Raw genomic sequence first — 19,709 nt, 5'->3', positions numbered from 1 at the left:
TTGAAATACCTAGAAACCACTTGTTTCCTCATCTATACATTGGGTGGGACAGCAGGGCTGAGTTATCCTGGGAATCAAATGAAAGCGTTATGTAACATCCATAGCTTTAAGAAATGTAAGGGAATATTATTATGGTCAACTGAATATATCTCCTAAAACAGTGATTTGACTGCCACATTTTGAGCAAAACAACTTAGAGTTCTGTTGCACGTTTTAGCCAAGAGAAAAATCCATATGTTGATTAACCACACAGTATGCTGGCCATGTGATGATCAGGAATGGTAATAATAATATTAGCATACAGCTCAGCTTGCAAGAACTTCTCAATGCCTTGTGAAATCTTTTAGGGGTGGAGGTTGAAGTGCAATGGTGTGAAGAAGGCGGCGTCAGCGAGGGACTGGGGTATGCCCTCCAGAGGGATGCTTGTGCCGACCGTGTTTGAGTCCAATGTGCCATGCAGAGGTGGTTTTTCCAAAGAATGGGAAAGCCTTGTCTTGACATTTATCAGAGCTATCTGGGGAACAAATTTTGATGTCCCAAAGAAAAGGAGCATAGATTTGGAAGCGAGGCAGAGTGGAATATGGCGGTGTGTGGAACGTAGGGAGGGAAGAAGAAGGAAGCAAGAGAGGGAAGCCTGTGTTTCAACATATAAGGCTTCTTTCCTGGGGTGACTCTGGAAGTCTCGGATTGGCTGGCTTCAGGTCCTGTCTCTAGAAAGGAAAAAGAACTGGGTGATGATTGTTCTATATTTTCGACTGAAGTTCCCTACAGAATAGGTGAATGGAATGAGTTACTATGGCCCAGACATTAGGAAGGGCAGGATTGTAATACACAAGAAAGCCCCAAAGAGCTTGCCATAACTTTCTTTCGCTAACCTTCCCAAATCCCCATCCCTGAATTGTGGAAATGGGAAATCCATTATAAGAGCAATAGCCCTTGGTTTCCTTGGTGCCCTTGGTTCCCTCTTTCTCCCTGTTCAGTCAGTCCATTCCTTTTTTTTTTTAATTAAAATTTTTTTCATTTTTTAAAAATTTCTTTTCAGCATAACAGTATTCATTGTTTTTGCACCACACCCAGTGCTCCATGCAATACGTGCCCTCCCTATTACCCACCACCTGGTTCCCCCAACCTCCCACCCCCCGCCCCTTCAAAACCCAGTCCATTCTTGAATCTGTTAGCCTCAAGTCATCATTCACTTTTTTTTTTTTTTTTTTTTTTTTTTTTTTTTATGGGGAAGGAAAAGGAATGGGAGAGGTTTTAAGAACAGCTGGGCCCTCCCAGTTGCTGGGGTGGGTTATTTTAAGCTTTGTTTAATGTGTCCAGAGACCCAGATGACATTTTTAACTAAGCTGTGTTATTAAATCTTGTGATAAAGCATAATGATGTTTATTGAAAAGACAGACACACATCACCAACATTATGTGTGAAACTTGCCCAAAGAATTTTCTAGAAAACATCTGTTCTCTTCGAGTCCTTCGTGAACTCTGAAGGTTTGATAGTTTCTGTACGGATCTGAGGGATAGAAGTTGGAACCTGATTTTGAGGAAGCTAAGCATAGGTATTTACTTTGCTAAACTTAACCTTCACGTTTTGGGGCCCTGGTCGCCCTTCTTTTAGACCAGATACTGGGATGGGATTTGAACAGGATTTTTTGAGAATAATAGGCAGGTGGGGTGGGGAAAAGGGTCTGAAATTTCCAGGGATTCTTAAATTGAAGGTAGAAACTCAACATCCTTTGTTTCGCCTACAGCTTTGGCAGTTAACTGCAAACACTCAAAATTTGGCCAATATGCCTTAAATGTTTATACTTGTAAAGCCAAGGGAAAAGCTTTAGGTCCTTTCTTCGGACTTGACTCTCATTAGTTATGGATATGAGTCTTGTTAAAGTCCACATTTTCTGGAGCTTTAAGAGTTTTTCATCTCCTACATTTTTAGTGATGGTCAGATTTGGGAGTGATGCTTATATTTGTGTGAAGAGAAAATTTTCAGGAAATTTGAAGAAATTTTTCTTGGCATTGAGTCACAGAAATTTTTCTTTTCCACGTCTCTAGTTATAGCTGTTTTGTAATGTAATATTTAATGATTGCCTTCTTCTCCTCTTATTAATAAGAGATCTCTTTGGTAGCCAGGGGTATCTAGTTTTATATTTAAGGCTTTCTAATGGAAAGGGAAAAGAAGTTGAAATCAGAAGACCAGAGTTTATAACAAATGGTTAATATCTATACTCTATGAAAAGCTTCTCTAAATCAGTAAAAAATTCAAAAAATTCAAAAGAAATATTATCAACTACAACAACAAACATATGAAAAGGAGATCATCTTCATTAATAACCAAAAAAAAAATATAAACAAAACCAATCCATCAATTTGAAAAAAACTGAAAGTACTCGGAGTTGGTGTGAACATTTGAAAATTGTCATGCTAATGGAAGTTAACTTGATAGAACCTTTAGGGCAGGCAGTTCAGTTTAGCAGTATGCACCAAAATCAATGGAATACTTGTCCAGTAATCCACCAATCCATGAATCTAAAAATCTGTCCTGTAAATTTCCTAATACAAAGGTGGAAATGTCTATGTACAGGAATACTAATCACAGCATTTTGCAAGAAAACCTTAGAAACAGTTTATATGCTCATTAGTAGAGAATAGATACCTAATGTATGACACAAGCCTACCACTGAGGCATTAAAACCCGTAAACAAAGAAGGTAGATCTATACGTACATGAAAAAGATACGAATGATAGTTTGTTCAGTGAAACAAAGCAAGTAGTAGATTAAGAAGAATGTACTTCCAACTTCTATCCCTCGTCTGTACAGAAACTATCAAAAATCCAGAGTTCACGAAGGGCTCGAGGAGAACAGATGTTTTCTAGAAAGTTCTTCGGGCAAGTTTCGCATATAATTTTGCTGATGTGTGTCTGTCTTTTCAGTAAACACCATTATACTTTATCACAAGATTTAATAAAGCAGCTTAGTTAGAAATGTCGTCTGGGTCTCTGGCCACATGAAACAAATCTATAATGTAGGCATAGAAAATAGGGTTAGAAGAATATATTACAGTTAACAGTGTATTCACTGTTATGGGTGAATATGGGATATATGGGTGTGTGGCAGGGAAGGAGAATCCTTTCTCTTTCGACGTCGTATACTTCTTTTTATTAAATACTCATACACGTGTATGCATTGCTCTGATGATTAAAGACACCAGGAAAATATAATAAAAAGGAGACAGTCTGGATTTGAATGCCGATACTATTGTTTGCAACTTGCGTGACCACGGAAAAGTCACGTGGCTTTCTGGGGTTGATCTCCTCATTTATACAAATAGGAAAAGTAAAACTACTTGCCCCCACATCTTCCAGGTTCACTGGGAGGATTATTATCAATTATTTTATTTGTTCTCATAACACAATTATTACCAAACTCGTCTCCTCTGATTAAAATGAGAGGACCTGGGCGGGGTGCCCTGTAGTCTCAGTAACTGTACTGTTCATGTGGCGATCCCGGCTGCTTTGGTAAGGCTTCCTCTTGACTTTGGCCTTTCTTCCCTGCTGGGGGCTAAATGGCTTGGGTGCTGACTGCTGAAGTCGCCATCCCGTCCGCGCTCCTAGTGTGGCGTGCGCCCGTGCATGCGGTGTCTGTGCGTTATTTCCCAGCATGAATGAGCTGAGTCAGCGCCATGCTTCTCCACCTTAAACCTTTCTGAGGCTCCGGCTGCGTTCAGGCAGGACTCTCCCCACTCCCCACCCCCCAATCTGCTCATTTCATGAGGATTTTCAAGCCTAACGGACGGGGCCATGTGAGAGATTACTGAGAGGAACAGACCGAGCAGAGGCTAGGGGACTCCACGCTAATCTGCTGAGTCGTCTGAGCGCGGACAGCTGCAGGCGCTGGAGGTGCGATATTTGGTCAGGATGTTTGTCCGGGTGTCTGTTCCCGCAGCCTCGCCGAACGTTTGGTTCCCGGGCATGGTCATTTTTTTGGACAGGATCTCCCAGATGTAAAGTGTTGGATGCTAATGTGGAACAGAACACAGAAGACCCGGCCCTGCTGTCATACATAACAGTAAATTGTTCAGTCTTGCTGAGCTGTAAATCTGTTATTGCCAGAGGTCTTCAGTTCACTGGAACACAGTTCGAGGCGTGGGGGCACTTAGCAAAGGGGCAGGAATTGTTTCCCAGCCAGACGGAAACGGGTCTGATGTAATTTATTTAAAAAGCCACATAAATGTATTTTAATTGATTATGACAGTGACTCAGGAAAAAACACATGGCTATAGAGACTGAGGTTTATTTTGGGGGGGGGATATGCAGGCGACACACACACACACATTTATTGCAGTGTGGGTATATATATTAAGTATATATTCACACATGTATATTCGATCTATAAAGATGCCAAAGATAGAGTTTTTTGTTTTATAGATATAGCTTTCTTTATATATATATACATATTATATATCTATATAATGATATAATTTTTGTGTGTGTACCTATAAAGGTACCAGATGGAAAGTGTTTTTACGCATTTAGACAGTTTATTGAGTAGCATATGTGTGTGGGTATATGCACAGGACAGCCCCTTCCCCAGATATATATCTTCTTCCCTGGATGTCTTCAAGAGGAGAGTCGACAAGATGTCAGAAATGTCTGAAGATTACATAGAACCAAAGGAGTGGCTAAATATTCCCAGATGACCTATGTTTCTTTGAGAATTAGGAGAATTGGACTGGAATTGGAGGGGCTGATAGTAAGAGATATAAACCGAAGAAATCTTACTGTTCTGGGCGGGAATCTGTCTTGCAAGAGCAGCTCTACGGTGAGCTCACCAACACGGGAAAGTTAGCCAGTCGGCATCGCGCATCCTAGCAGATAGTACAAGTCAGAGGCACAGAGAGGAAAATGAAATGATCCAGATCGAGACGAGAGTACAAACGCGGTCTTGTCACTCCTTACCGTGGACTTCAGCACCTTCTCAGGGAGCAGGCTTGGTGGTTAAAGAAGAAAGAAGACATTGTATTTATGTAGGCATGTTACAACTAATTTGCTCTTTCATTTTGCCAAGCTACATGCAGTTTCATTTATTTCATAGCCCCTGTTTAGTCCTCAAACATTTTTTAGTTTCACATACAAAAACTTCAGGTAAAAGAACACTTTCTAAAAAAACTATTTTTAAAGAGGGAGAGAGAGAGAGAGAGAAAGAGAGCACGCGTGCGTGCGTGCAAATGTGGGAGGGAGAGGCAGAGGGGGAGGGAGAGAGATGCTCTCAAGCCCACTGCGCTGAGTGCAGAACCTGACATGAAGCTTGATCTCAAGACCCTGAGATCACGACCTGAGCCCAAACCAAGAGTTGGCTGTTCAACTGACTGAGCGTCCCAGGCACCCCAAAGAGCACTTTTATATTGGTTAGTAAACAATGGTACATCTAAATAATGGAAGACCATACGTACACTAAGAATCCAGTCGTGGAAGAATATTCAGTGACACAGAAACATAGATGCCAGGGAAGGGCTGGATATATTAGGATATATATCACCTACGATGTAGGTGATACAATAATCCCTTTTATAAAAATATGGAAATATGTAAATTAGAGAGAGAAGCAGAGATACCAAGACAAAGAGGATTTACATAGAAATGAGAACTGTGCTCATTTTTAGATTTAGAGACGACTCTTATTTTCCTCTTGCGCAGGTGTACTTCTTAAATGTTCAAAAAGGGAACATGTATATATGTTTATATATATATATATATATTTGTAATTAGAAAACCACTATAGGTTAGCAAAACAACAACAGATTCATTCAATAACTACGAATTAAGGAATTCATACTTAAGAATTAAGCAATGGCAAGTGGAAGAGGAAGGAAGGCAAGGGAAGACCCTTGAGTCTTTGTTTGGTGCTGGACACTGACCTGGAGCTTGCTTACGTTACCTCCTCTCACCTTCCATCTTTTAGATTACAAAACCGAGACACAGAGGGATCTTGTCGCAAATCGCGTAGCCAGTAGGAAGCCCATTGGATACAAAAATCTCATAGTATCTCAGGGCGTACAACTCTGTGTTCTTGACTCAGGTGGATCCAGTGGTTCCTCTCCAGGTCTTCAGCTGGGGTGAGCACCTCATAAATTAGCAGCAGACAAGCCCTTTCTTACTCCAGTGAGCCACGTCCTATACCTCAAGGTAAAGATTTCAGTATTTTCCAAGTGCTGAATTACCTAATTCCTCGGAGGGACCCAAGTTCGAGGGTCAGCACCCCCATTTTGCATCTGAGCAAAGCTGGATTGCCTGGTTCTCACTGAGATCTCCAGAGCTGCTGAGGGGGTGGAAGACTAGAACTTCGGCCAAACTTCTGGGCACGCGTGACTTTTCTGCATCTGTTCAGATGTTAGGGACCGAATGTGAAATCCACCTTCATTTGATTTTGGTGGGCTCTCACCTCTCCTTCCAGCCCCAAAGTGTATGCGTGAAACCTTCCAGGGGTCCGGAAGCTGAGGATGGGCTCAGGGGCTCCCATCTGGTCTCCATGTAACGAAGGATATAACCGCATCATTATCCATGTGCAAATGGAGAAGTCCCTTGATGTTTGGATAATCACATCCATGTCCTGAGTTTGTTATTTCTCGAAATTCCACTTAGCCATCTCCGGCTTACTCATGGGCAGCACTGCACAAAGGTTGGCACGCCCCTCTGACAGCTGGAGCCGAGAGACCGAAGCCCTGCCATCATGGTGGCTTGGCTTTGGCCTTGCTTCGTGGGTTTTGGTTTGTGTTTAACGGCGAAGACAGGAAACAGGCATCTTTGCGTCTGTGGCTCTCTGTGCACTTCGGAGATGACTGTGGTGGGCTGTGTGGTCCGCGCCACGCTCTGGGAACCATCAAGGAAGCTTCTGTTTATTGCTCTCTTCGCTCTCTGATTCACTTTGGGAATGAGAGGGATATGGCACAGTGAGTGGAGGATATTGGGGAACGTCATGCTTTCTTTTTCTTGTCTCTCTTTGGGACGCTTTAAAAAAAAAATGGCTTGTGTAAAGCTCGAAGGAAATCATGGCAGGGGAGTCGTATTTAGGGAGTTCACACAGGAAAACAATGTGTTTTGTTGCTTGGAGAAACTCATTTGGAGTAAAAAATCTGCCTGTACTCTGAGACCCTACCCTGCAGGCTTCAACTGCCCATCGCTGCTCTCTAGTACTTTGAGCTAATTAGAAACCGAACTCATGGCTAAGTCTAATTTAGAAGGATAGTTTTTTAGTGTTCTGAAAAGAACAAGCCATGCGAGAGAAACTTACTACTTTTTTTAAAGATTTATTTATTTTGAGGGGGGGAGGGGGAGAAGCAGAGGGAGAAAGAGAATCTCAAGTGGACTCCCCGCTGAGCATAGAACCCCAACGCAGGGCTCGATCTCACCACCCTGAGGTCATGACCTGAGCTGAAATCAAGAGTCAGATGCTTAACTGACTGAGCCACTGGGGCGCCCTGAGAAAGAAAATTATTTTAAAAATGGGTTGTATATGGCATCTGGTGTAAAGAAATGCCAGGGCTGGGAGAAAGCTTTATGGGATAAAAGGTTCTCTTCTCAGGACGCTGGTCTGTGCCATGTGGAGGGGCACCCTGATTCCCTTGGCACCTGCTGTGTCCATCAGGGGTGGAGCAGTAATGACACAGTCCGGGTGAGGTTCAAGAGTTGGTGAGAGGTTCCGACATCCATCTAGGAGACTAGACACAGAGAGATGATTAAGTAATGGCACCCTGGGAAATGTGACTCATTGCACGCCAGCCCGTGCTACGTCCTCTCTTTACGGAGCCTCTGCAAGTGTTGCCTAGGTAGGAACAAGCTCAAACTCACGTGCCTCAGTAGGTCTGCGAGCGTCCCTGTGATAGTGTGCACGTGACTACCTGTGGATCCTGGGATCTAGATGTGTGTACCGCCTGTTCCCTGTGTACATGACACTGCACTAGAGGCCACCTTGACCCCCTTTGCAAGTGGGAACGGAAGGACATGTTCCCCAGTAGCAAGTGAAGCCCAGGCTGGTTTCCCTTTCCTCCAGCCAAAGCCAGACCGTATGGGAATGGGAGTGGTGATTCCCCCTGCGCCCCTTGTGGGAAGGTTGGGGAGCCGCAGGATGTCTTAACGTGAACCCCCCACCCCACCCCACCCTGCTCCGGGTTGCAGTCTGGGTTTCACTCAGGAAAAAAGTCAGATGCCGCCCGCTCCAATGCCCTAAACAGAAGCAGTGTTAATTATGTAAGTAGACCATCCTCTCCTTGCAGGGTAGCATCTGCTGTGATGGGGATGGCAGAGAGCAATATTTCTAGGACTTGTTTGGAAAGTGAAATGGTAGCATAAGGGATAACCTGCTGTCTAAAAGTGATTTTGCAAGCACCTGGGGGGCGCAGTCAGTTAAGCAGTTAAATATCTGACTCTTGATTTCAGCTCAGGTCATGATCTCGGGGTTGTGAGATCGAGCCCCGCGCCAGCGTCTGCACTCAGCTGGGAGTCTGCGTCTCCGCTCCCTCTGTCCTTCTCCCTGCTCATGCTCTCTCTTTCTCAAATAAATAAATAAAATCTTTTAAAAAATTTAAAAAACCAAGTGTTCGAGGAGGGTGGTGGTAACATGTCATGTTTAATTTCATAAAGGGTTTTTCTTTATGGAATCTCGTCTTAAGATTCTCAGCTTTGCAGATGAAGACACGAAGCCTCAGAAAAGTGAAGTGATTTGCCCTCCTCTGGGGTGGAGGCAAGACTCCCATCTAGATCTTTTAACTTCGAAATGGAGTGTTCTTTCTTTAAACAACAGGGTTTCCAAAGGTTATATTTCTTTTATCCGTTGCTAGAAGAAGGCCAGAAGTCTGAAATCCAGCAGGGTCCTGCTTCCTCTGAGGGCCCTGAGGGTGAATCATTCCATGCCTCTTCTAGCTTCTGGTGTGGTGGCTGCCATATTCCTTGGCATTCCCTGGCTTGCGGCCACCTTACTCTGATCTCTGCCTCTGTCTTCACACTGCTTCTTCTGGGTGTATCTTCTCTTCTGTGTGTCCTCTTCAGTAAGAACAAAGCTCTTCCCTTTCCATGAGGGAAGTGGTCCAACTGTAATCAACCTGCCACCGGGTGTTTAGCTGGTCACCCCAGCAATGGTACCATATTAGGGACTCAGTTTTGGTCTCCGTCGGGTGCCCAGTGGTGGCTAGAGCCAGGCTGGCCTTGGTGAGAGGAAAGCCATGGTGCTGAGTCCATGTACCACCTCCCTCCTTGCCACCGTGAGGGTTCCTCATGGAGCTTTGTTCCCGAGTCCATTGGTCAATGACAGGTGTGGCTAACCAACCGGGAAGGAGGCTGATCAGACTCACACGAAGGAGGCTGATCCTACCGGTTTGATTCTTAAAATCATTGTCTGCTCAAGTCCCTTTTTTGTGAGCATTTCCAGGGGATACACATGTCTTTATGATTTTCTATGTCTGACTTTAGAAACTCCATCACTGGCTCTCATGCTTCTCCTCCAGCCCTTACCATGCCTCAGATGTCCCACAATTAGGTTTACACACAGTGTTCAGCATCACGCCTTTTTCTGGTAATGCTGGGTTAAGGAGCACATCTGCATAGGTGAAATTTCCAGATAACTAGGATTTAGTCTCCTCTTAACCCTCCAATTATAACCAAAATGTTAAAGCTTGGTATTTTTTTTTCAAGTATATTTTCTCACATTAACCGTCTTAAACCGGATATGTATTATCTTTTCAAACAAGAAATAATTGAAAGTTTAGTTAAGTTGGTCTATAATCATGACTACTTGATAAATAAATTGTATATATTTATTTCTGTATTTTTTCCAAATCGTAGCCCCAAAGTGAATATAACTTTACATTGTGCTTTTTTTTTTTTAAATTAAAGTAGGCTCCGTGCTCAGTGTGGAGCCCAACATGGGGCTTGAACTCACAACTTTGAGATCAAGACTTGAACTGAAATCAGAAGTCAGATGCTTACCCGACTGAACCACCCAGGCGTCCCTTAACTTTACGTTGTTGTCATAGCATAAAAGTTATTTTCTTTTTTTAAAATTTTATTTATGTATTTGACAGAGATCACAAGTAAGCAGAGAAGCAGGCAGAGAGAGAGGAGGAAGCAGGCTCCCTGCTGAGCAGAGAGCCCGATGCGGGGCTCCATCCCAGGACCCTGAGATCATGACCTGAACCGAAGGCAGAGGCTTAACCCTCTGAGCCACCCAGGTGTCCCTAAAAGTTATTTTCTATTCTGCATTTTTTTTTAAAGATTTTATTTATTTATTTGACAGAGAGAGATCACAAGTAGGCAGAGAGGCAGGCAGAGAGAGAGGAGGAAGCAGGCTCCCTGCGGAGCAGAGAGCCCGATGCGGGACTCGATCCCAGGACCCTGAGATCATGACCTGAGCCGAAGGCAGCGGCTTAACCCACTGAGCCACCCAGGTGCCCCCTCTATTCTGCATTTTTGACTTAGCATTAAAGCATTGTCTGTGTTTCCTCTATACCATTTAAGAAAATACAATTTGTTAGCGCAAATAAACCCTTTTAACAGTAAACCATTTTTATTACCTTTAAAAAGAGTAGAAAGTCATTTCTCACTCACATAATAGTCCACCGTGGGCATTGCTGGTGAACAAAGGCTCTTGGCTTCCATCTTCTGGCTCTGTGTCTCCTAGAGCTGGGTGCTCACCTGTGCTGAGTCTCTGGAAGAAGTCTCTGGAAATACATGGTGGAGAGGAGGCTTCTTACCATCCTGAGCCCAGAGGGCACTTGCATTACTTCTGTCCTCATTCTCATGTTCGTGTATCATCTGTTGTGAAATCAGTCAAGTGGCCACACTAGATATAAGGTGGTCTGGGAAATGTAGTCCCTGGCAGGGGGCTGGAAGTTGGTCCTCAAGGAGCGGTCTGGACTGTGGAAGGGGATCATTGCTTTTTGGGGACTGTGAACCCAGTCTGCCACAGGTGCACAATCTTCTTCTTCTGTTTTTTTTTTTTTTTTAAGACTTTATTTGTTTATTTGACAGAGATCACAAGTAGGCAGAGAGGCAGCAGAGAGAGAGTGGGGAGGTGGGGGAAGCAGGCTCCCTGCCGAGCAGAGAGCCCGACGTGGGACTCCATCCCAGGACCCTGGGATCATGACCTAAGCTGAAGGCAGAGGCTTTAGCCTCTGAGCCATCCAGGAGCCCCGGTGCACAGTCTTCTTAAGTATCTTTTAAAATCTTTTAAAATGGCTGAGGAATATTCCATAAGTTGGTACATCACACTTTATTTAACAGGTCTTTTATTACTTATGCTTCCTTATTTATAAGGGTTGTTTTTCACTTCTAATGAATACCACTGTAGGAATTATCTACACACACATACCTCTTCCCCCTTTCTTTCTTCTTCTTCTTTTTTTAAAAAAATATTTATTTATTTATTTGACAGAGAGAGACAGTGAGAGAGGGAACATAAGCAGGAGGAGTGGGAGAGGGAGAAGCAGGCTTCCCGTGGAGCAGGGAGCCGGATGTGGGACTCCATCCCAGGATCCTGGGATTATGACCCCAGATGAAGGCAGACACCTAATGACTGAGCCACCCAGGCACCCCTTCCCCCTCCCTTATTTCTTTTTAAAGATTTTATTTATTCCAGAGAGAGGGAGAAAGAGAGAGAGGAGAAGGAGAGGGACAAACCAGAAAGTGGGGCTCGATCCAGGACCCTGAAATCGTGACCTGAGCTGAAACCAAGTCAGATGCTTAACTGACTCAGCCACCCAGGCGTTGTCCCCCTGTTCCCCCTTTAAAGATTATTTCTTTACAGGAAATTCTTAAAAATGGGACAGAAAAAATATGAGCAAAGTTTACCGATATTTTTTAGGTTCCTGATTCTACAGACTTACTCCTTGAGGGCAGTGACTAAACCATATATATTGCTGTGTCTGCAGGGTCTTTGACATCTCCTGGTTCACAGTTAATACTCAAGATAAGTTGAATGATGAAATAAATTTTTAACAAGCGCATGTGGAACATAATTTATTATGGCTCTGGGTGATAATACGAGTGTAATTATTGTCCTGTGTCTTTCCCATTTTGATAAATGACACCATCATCCATTAAGTTATTGAAGGTAGAAATTGGGGAGTAGATTCATTTCCTCACTGCCATTGTATTAGTTGTTCATTGCTGTGCGAGGAATTATGACCAATCTTATGACCTAACATGACAACGAATATTTATTTTACTCACAGGAGATAGGTCATTCTTACTTGGGAACTCTCCTGAAGTCACAGTCACATGTTGGTGGTGGCTTTGTTATATGAATGTTTGGTGCGATGGGAGGATCCATTGCAAGAAGGCCCACTCACACAGCCGGCAAGTTGCTGTTGGCTGCTGGTAGGAGACCTCAGTTCCTCTCCCTTTGGGTACCTATGCGAGGCTCCTTGGGTGTCTTCATGACAGAGTGGCTGGTCTCCCTCAGAGTCAACAATCCAACACAGCGAGTCAGAAGCAACCGTGTTGTTTGTGGCCTCATCTTGGAAGTCACACACTCAGTTCTACGGTGTTCTACTGATCACCCAGTTCAGCCTTATTCAGTGTGGGCTTTATTCAGAGGGGACTACACAAAGGCATAAATGCCAGAAGGCAAGGATCCCTGGTGGCCATCTTGAAGGCTGACTACTAGAGTTCCTCTCTTGTGTATTTCATTCTAACTATGTGTTCTTTTTAGTCTCTTTCCAAAAAAAAAAAAAAAAAAAAAAAAAATCTGGAGTAAAATCCCTTCTCTTCATTTCTCCTGCCTCTGGCCTAGTCCAAGACACTGTCCACACTCGGCTCCACTGAAATATTTTTCCATCTGATCTTCCTCTTTTGGCTCTTGTCACTCTAATGCGTTTCTCACATAGCAGCCATTCATTCATTTTAGCAGCCATTCATTCATTCAGAGCAAATGCAAAGGCCCTGCTCATGCTTGATGTGTTTGAGGAATAGTAAACCAAACAGTGTGGCTGGGACAGAGGGGAGAGGGAAGTGGAGGGTGTTTGGTAATGGGGGTCAGGTTGTGCAGGGCCTTATAGAATATGATGACGACTTTGGGTTTACCTTGGGTTTGTCATTGACATATTTTGCTGATATGATATGACTTGCTCTCTGAAAAGATCATTTGGACTGCTCATTCTGTGATCTTTTAAAATGTTAATGATATCTGGTCACTTCCACTGCTTAAAGTTCTTCACTGAATTCCCATTGCACTTGGGATAAAATTCAAACTCTCTTAGCTATTATTATTATCATGTTTATTTTTATTATTAAACTAGACATCCCATCATTCTCTTTCACAGAACGCTGCTGATTTTCTTTCTAATACATATCTAACTAGTAAATATTAGTATTAGGCTTATTTGTTTATAATCTGCCTCCTCCACTTGAAAAAATGTACTCTGGGGATGTTGTGGGTCTTTCCATACTAAATCATCCCAGGACTGCCTTGTTCTTGGGGTTCTTGAGTTTGCTCTTTGTACTTTTTTGTTTTTGTTTTTATTATTGACAGACAGAGATCACAAGTAGGCAGAGAGGCAGGCGGAGTTGGGGGAAGCAGGCTCCCCGCCGAGCAAGAGCCCGATGTGGGGCTCGATCCCAGGACCCTGAGATCATGACCTGAGCTGAAGGCAGAGGCTTTAACCCACTGAACCACCCAGGTGCCCCCGCTCTTTGTACATTTTTTCCTGTATCTTCCTTCATTGTCCTGTTCGGTCAGTGACCTACTTCTAGCAATGTTGTAGTTGGGTCCAGGGTAATTTTGGTGTTGAGCTGGATGCTAGAGCTTGCCTTCCCTTGTGGGCCACAGCAGTACTTCTCAAATTTTGATAGGCAAATGAATTAACTGGAAGGGGGGAGGGGATCTTGTTAAGGTACTTACAGATTCTTCCTCAGTGGGTCTCGAGTGGACCCTTCTACTAAGCTCATAGAGGATGCCCATGCTGCTGATTCTTAACAAGGAGACTTGATCACTAAGCTCGCATGAATGTTGAAATCACTTATAGAGCTTTAGAGACAATGAAGCCTTGATTCTACCCCCAGAGATTCCAATACAATTAGTCCGAGATGCAGTCTGAGTATTAGTAATTTTAAGGCTTCATTAGGATTCTGAATTGTAACATCTGAGAACCACTGGATTGGATGACATTGGTCTTTATTTTAAGAGCAAGCATGCTGAGTCATACTCTGCAGGGTTATATGGCTTTCTTTTTTAAAAGTCACTTTTGTAGCTCTAGAAAGACTGCCCACACCCATGGATGACCTCCAGATCTCTGCCTAGCATGACTGGATAGTTTCTATTGTCTCCAGCACATGTTGTCAGTGGCAGAAATAAAATTCTTGCCTCCATAAGAGTGGTTATTCAGAGGGCAGTTCAATACACCTGCTGATGACGAGGCTATGGTAAGCCGGGTCCCTCTTGTATGGGCTTGTGCTGAGGAAGAGAGAGGAAGGAGGTGAAGCAGAGAAGCACTCCATTTCTTTTTTCTTATAATTTCTAGTATGTTCATGTGTAGAGTTTCTAAGCCAGTAACAAACTAAGAACTTCTTGCCTAGTTCAAGCCAAGCCCTTGATCATCAAAAGCCGATGTTTCAAATTACTAAAAGTCAATGAGGCTGATCCAGTTTGATAATTGACCTCTAGATGTGGGTGCCTCAGTGGTGTTGGAGATACCGGGCAGGAGAGACAATGCCAGAGCTCTCCACCCCCTAACCCAAAGCCCATTCAATTCCTTTTGCCAAGTGCCTTACTATGTCTTAACAGAGCTTGGAACACTTTCCATTGAAATGCCTCTGATTCCATGTAACTGGATTGATTTTTTTCTTTGGCTGATCTAGATTGGACGACTGATTATTGGGCAGAATGGCATCTTGTCAACACCTGCTGTTTCCTGCATTATCAGGAAGATCAAGGCAGCTGGTGGAATCATCTTAACAGCCAGCCATTGCCCTGGAGGACCAGGGGGAGAGTTTGGAGTGAAGTTCAATGTTGCCAATGGAGGTATGTGGCTTAGAATCTGCCTTAATCATCATTATTTCTGTCCTATTATGTTGTCATAGTCTTATTTGTTAAAAAAGATTTATTTGAGACAGCATGTGTGAGATCATGGTGAGGGGCAGAGGGAGAAGGAGAGAGGGAATCTCAAGCAGACTCACACTGAGCACGGAGCCTGACATGGGCCTCGATCTGACCATCCTGAGACCAAGACCTGAGCCAAAACCAAGAGTCAAACGCTTAACTGACTGTGCCACTGTGTATCCCAGCTATCATAGTCTTACAGTGACCCTTTGGTGGTAGACAAGCAGGGTGGAGGAGAAATGGCTCAGAAAGTTCCAGTGAAGTGCTGTATTAGTCAGGTTTCTCCAGAGGACCAGAACAGTGGGCTATACAGAGATTTATTATGAGAAGTGGGTTGGGTTCTGGTTCAAGATGGTGATGTCCTACATTCAGAACTCACCTCCTGTCATGGACACACTGCATCTGCAGAAAGATGGACCACTTTCCTCTGAAAAAAACCTAAAAATAAGCAGAGCAGCCCCTTTACACAAGGCAAATGAGAGGGAAACCATGTCAAAGTGGGTGAGAGAGGCTGGGACACCACCTCATCATAAACCTCACTGCTGGCCAAATAGTCCACCATCTGGAGAGAATGCAAAATCCTGAGCTTCTGTCCAAGGAAGGGAGGGCTCGTGCTCTACATTGGATACTCCATTTCTTAAGACTGCCATCTGAGAGATGAGCCCCCAACACATCCAGCTTGGAAGACCAACTGGCTCATGTCCTTGACCCTCAAGACTGTGGTGAACTAAGGGACAGCTCTTAAAGGGCCTGCATGCAGCCTCACCTGCCCCAGGGCCCAAAGAGGGGGTTGGCTCATGTGATTATGGAGGCAGAAAAGTCCTGAGACCTCTAGACCCAGGAGAGCTGATGGTGGAGTTCTGGTCTGAGTCCAAAGGCCTGAGAAACAGCAGAACTGCTGGTGTATGTTCCAGTCTGAGTCCGGGTTCCAGGGCAGGAGAGGCACCCTGTGGCCCAGTCAGGTTGACATATAAAATGAACCACCACAACCCTTGAGGTGGCATGACAAAGAAGTGTCCTAATGAGATCTTGAACCCACTTGATCTCATGGATGCTTATCTGATATGGAAGGACTCTGAATTTTAAAGCTGGAAGAGACCCTCTAAGTCACTTAGTCCATTCCTGTCATTTTATAGATGAAGAAATAAATCCCCCAGAGGGATTTATTGATTTGCTCAAGTTCACATGGCTGCTCAAGGCTAGACAAATGATTTTTTAGCATAACCTGTAGACATCCTTCTTCCTTATAGTGTTGACTTTCTCTCCCTGAAATGCTTAGAATTATTTCACTATTTCTCCTATTTACAGAAATGTATAGTTTAGAGGTCTTTGTGTAGTGGGATATGTGTATGGGGTGAATTAAACAAATTTTGAACATATATGAAGTTGGGAATAATAAATGGGTAGCTTGTGTCCATTACTTTGCTTTTCCATTTTGCACTTTTTTCCCCTAAAGAATTTTAAGGTAAATTACAGCACGAACACATTTTATACCTAAATATTTCAGAATACATTGTCTTAAAAGAAAGACATGTTCTAACATAACTACTTTATCACACCTAGCAAAAATAACACCAATTCTCTAATATCATCTAAAACCTAATCTATATTCAGAATTTTCCAGTTGCCTCCAAAATGCTATTTTTTTTTAAAAAGAATTTATTTATTTATTTGAGGGGCGCCTGGGTGGCTCAGTGGGTTAAAGCCTCTGCCTTCCGCTCAGGTCATGATCCCAGGGTCCTGGGATTGAGCCCCACATCGGGCTCTCTGCTCTGCGGGGAGCCTGCTTCCTCCTCTCCCTCTGCCTGCCTCTCTGCCTAGTTGTGATTTCTCTCTGTCAAATAAATAAAATATTAAAAAAAGAATTTATTTATTTATTTGAGAGACAGAGCGAGAGAGAGAGAGCATGAGAGGGGAAAAGGTTAGAGGGAGAAGCAGACTCCCAGTGTAGGACTTGATCCTGGGACACCGGGATCATGACCTGAGCTGAAGGCAGTGGCTTAACCAACTGAGCCACCCAGGCGCCCTATTTATAGCTGTTTTATTCAAACCAGGATTCATCCAAGAACTATGCATTACATTTGGTTGTTAAGTCTCTTAGTCTTAATATAGAACACTGAGTCTGCATTTCTACAGGAGTAGGTAATTTTCACCAACAATAGTTACCTTTATGAATTATTTTTGGCCAGAATATTATTTCCCCCCTCCTTGCAGCCATTTTGGACATTATCCAAAAAAATGAACTTCACTCACATCAAGTGTTTTAAAAAAAAAAAAAAAAGAAAAAAACACCTTTATGAAGTGTCGTATATTTCAAGACGTTTCGTTTCATTACAAAGCATACCGAGGACCCACATCTAGTTTTGCAGCAGCCCTTGAGGAGTTCAGGAAAAAAACAGGCAAGATTCAGGTATTTTATATGCTGTTAACATGGGAAATTGAATGGGCTTAGAAAGTGGCAATTTGTAGAGAAATGTGATTTAAAAGTTGCCAAGCTAGACAACGCTTACCAACGTAAGCATTTGGAATTTATATTTGATTTCATATTTTACAAAAATATCTCAGTCATCTCTGTGATATCCTGTGAGGCATAAAGGGAGAAGATATTATTTAAAAACCCATTTTGTAGATAAAGTACAGGAGGAAATGAGACGTATTCAGCCGTAGATTTTGGCTTTTAACTGTATTGAAAGTCCCTCTCTTATGCTTAATTCTTTATATTTGCATGTCTTGGCATCATGAATGAAGCTAACATTCCTAATGGCATAGAAAGATTCAGTTGGTTTCTTCCTACTCAAAGTAGAATCAGTTTTACCATAATTTCTTTCCTTGAAGAGACATTCATCTCTTTTCATTGTGTGTCATATAGATACATTTTATGGAATGAATTAAAAGGCTACGTTGTCTTGGGGCACCTGGGTGGTTAGTTGGTCTGACGTCCGACTCTTGATCTGGGCTCAGCTCATGATCTCCGGATCCTGGAATCCAGTGGTGTTGAGCCCCTTGTAGGGCTCCATGCTCAGTGGGGAGTCTGTTTCTCTCTCTCTTTCTCTCTTCCTCAGCCCCTCCCCCAACTCGTGCATGAGCTCTCTCTCTCTCTCAGATAAATGAATAAATCTTTTTTTAAAAATTAATTAATTTCTTTTCAGCATAACAGTAGTCATTGTTTTTGCACCACACCCAGTGCTCCATGCAGTACGTGCCCTCTCTATTACCCTCCACCTGGTTCCCCAACCTCCCACCCCCCACCCCTTCAAAACCCTCAGGTTGTTTTTCAGAGTCCATAGTCTCTCATGGTTCATCTCCCCTTCCAGTTTCCCTCAACTCCCTTCTCCTCTCCATCTCCCCATGTCCTCCATGTTCTTTGTTATGCTCCACAAATAAGTGAGACCATATGATACTTGACTCTCTCTGCTTGGCTTATTTCGAAAAAAAAAAAAAAAAAAAAAGACTAAGTGTCTACAGAATTAGTAGGCACAGCCAGGGAACTAGGACACATCTGGAACTATGTTACTTTTAAAGTGCATTTAGAGGACGGGACGATTCTGAGGATGTTTTTAAGTAGAGGGGAAGATGCTAGAGGGGAAATGGGATCCGTAATAAAAATACAGGATTTTTGGAATCTCATAATGTGCTGGGCACCGTACTCAGAACCTTAAATACGTTATCTCGTTTAATCCTCGTAACAACCCAATGAAGTCACTGAGGAATTAACTGGTTTAAAAACCTTGATCAGGGGACGCCTGGGTGGCTCAGTTGGTTAAGCGGCTGCCTTCGGCTCAGGTCATGATCCCAGCGTCCTGGGATCGAGTCCCACATCGGGCTCCTTGCTCAGCGGGGAGCCTGCTTTGCCCTCTGACTCTGCCTGCTACTCTGCCTGTGCTCACTCTCTCTCTCTCTGACTAATAAATAAATAAAATCTTAAAAAAAAAGTTTAAAAAAGCTTGATCAGTGTCACAGAATTTGTAAGGTGTGGAGCTCAGTTAGAGCCTAGATTCTGGGAAGAGGGCAAAACTTCTGGATAAGAAGGCAAGGATGGGGAAAGAAGCAATTCTGGGGGGTGCAGAATGAACATTTGGGGTAATAGTTGCTATACCTGTTCCAAAAAGAAAGAAAAAAGAAAGATTGTCTGGTAAGATAATGGGACAAGGAGAGGCAGGACTTGGGGACATATTCTGTAAAAGGTACTATGGGAAATGTGTTGATGATTCATGCATGAGAAGTCATAAAGGTAAGCAGCCTCATTCTTAGGGGGAGCCAGTTGGTGTAATTTTTGACTATTTCCAGCAATATGTGGGAGTCTGGAAATTGTAGCAGTGGGGAAGATGACCGTGATGTCCCAGGGTTGGGGAATGGCTGTGGAAGCATGGAAGAATGGTACTTGTTACAGGTGTCTGAGCTGACATCAGACTATTAGGATTCAAAATCCAGCCTCTGTCTATTACCAGTGAAGGGGCCTTGGTTAAGGATCTTTCCCTCTTCAAATTTCAGTTTCCCCATTTGGCAGTTGAGGATAATAATAACTCCTATTTCATCTGCTTTCTGTGCGTGTTGAATTCCATGTAAAGCGTGAAATGTGGTATATGTAAGTTTCAATAAATGTAGGCTCATACTATTATGCTAAC

General features: G+C 43.3%; 1 protein-coding gene across 1 annotated transcript in view; it reads left to right on the top strand.

Annotated features, from left to right (window-relative positions):
- Window positions 1-19,709, top strand: part of PGM5 (phosphoglucomutase 5) — a 191,393-nt gene that overhangs the window by 6,031 nt on the left and 165,653 nt on the right. The window contains exon 2 of the mRNA XM_046022772.1: window positions 14,844-15,006. Within this exon, the coding sequence (XP_045878728.1) occupies window positions 14,844-15,006 (163 nt within the window). The remainder of the gene's footprint in view (window positions 1-14,843; window positions 15,007-19,709) is intronic.

The sequence above is a fragment of the Meles meles genome, chromosome 11 (assembly GCF_922984935.1).
Source record: "Meles meles chromosome 11, mMelMel3.1 paternal haplotype, whole genome shotgun sequence".
NCBI classification, from domain to species: Eukaryota; Metazoa; Chordata; class Mammalia; order Carnivora; family Mustelidae; genus Meles; species Meles meles.
The sequence above is the reverse complement of the archived record's forward strand: the minus strand, read 5'-3'. Positions and strand labels throughout refer to the sequence as shown.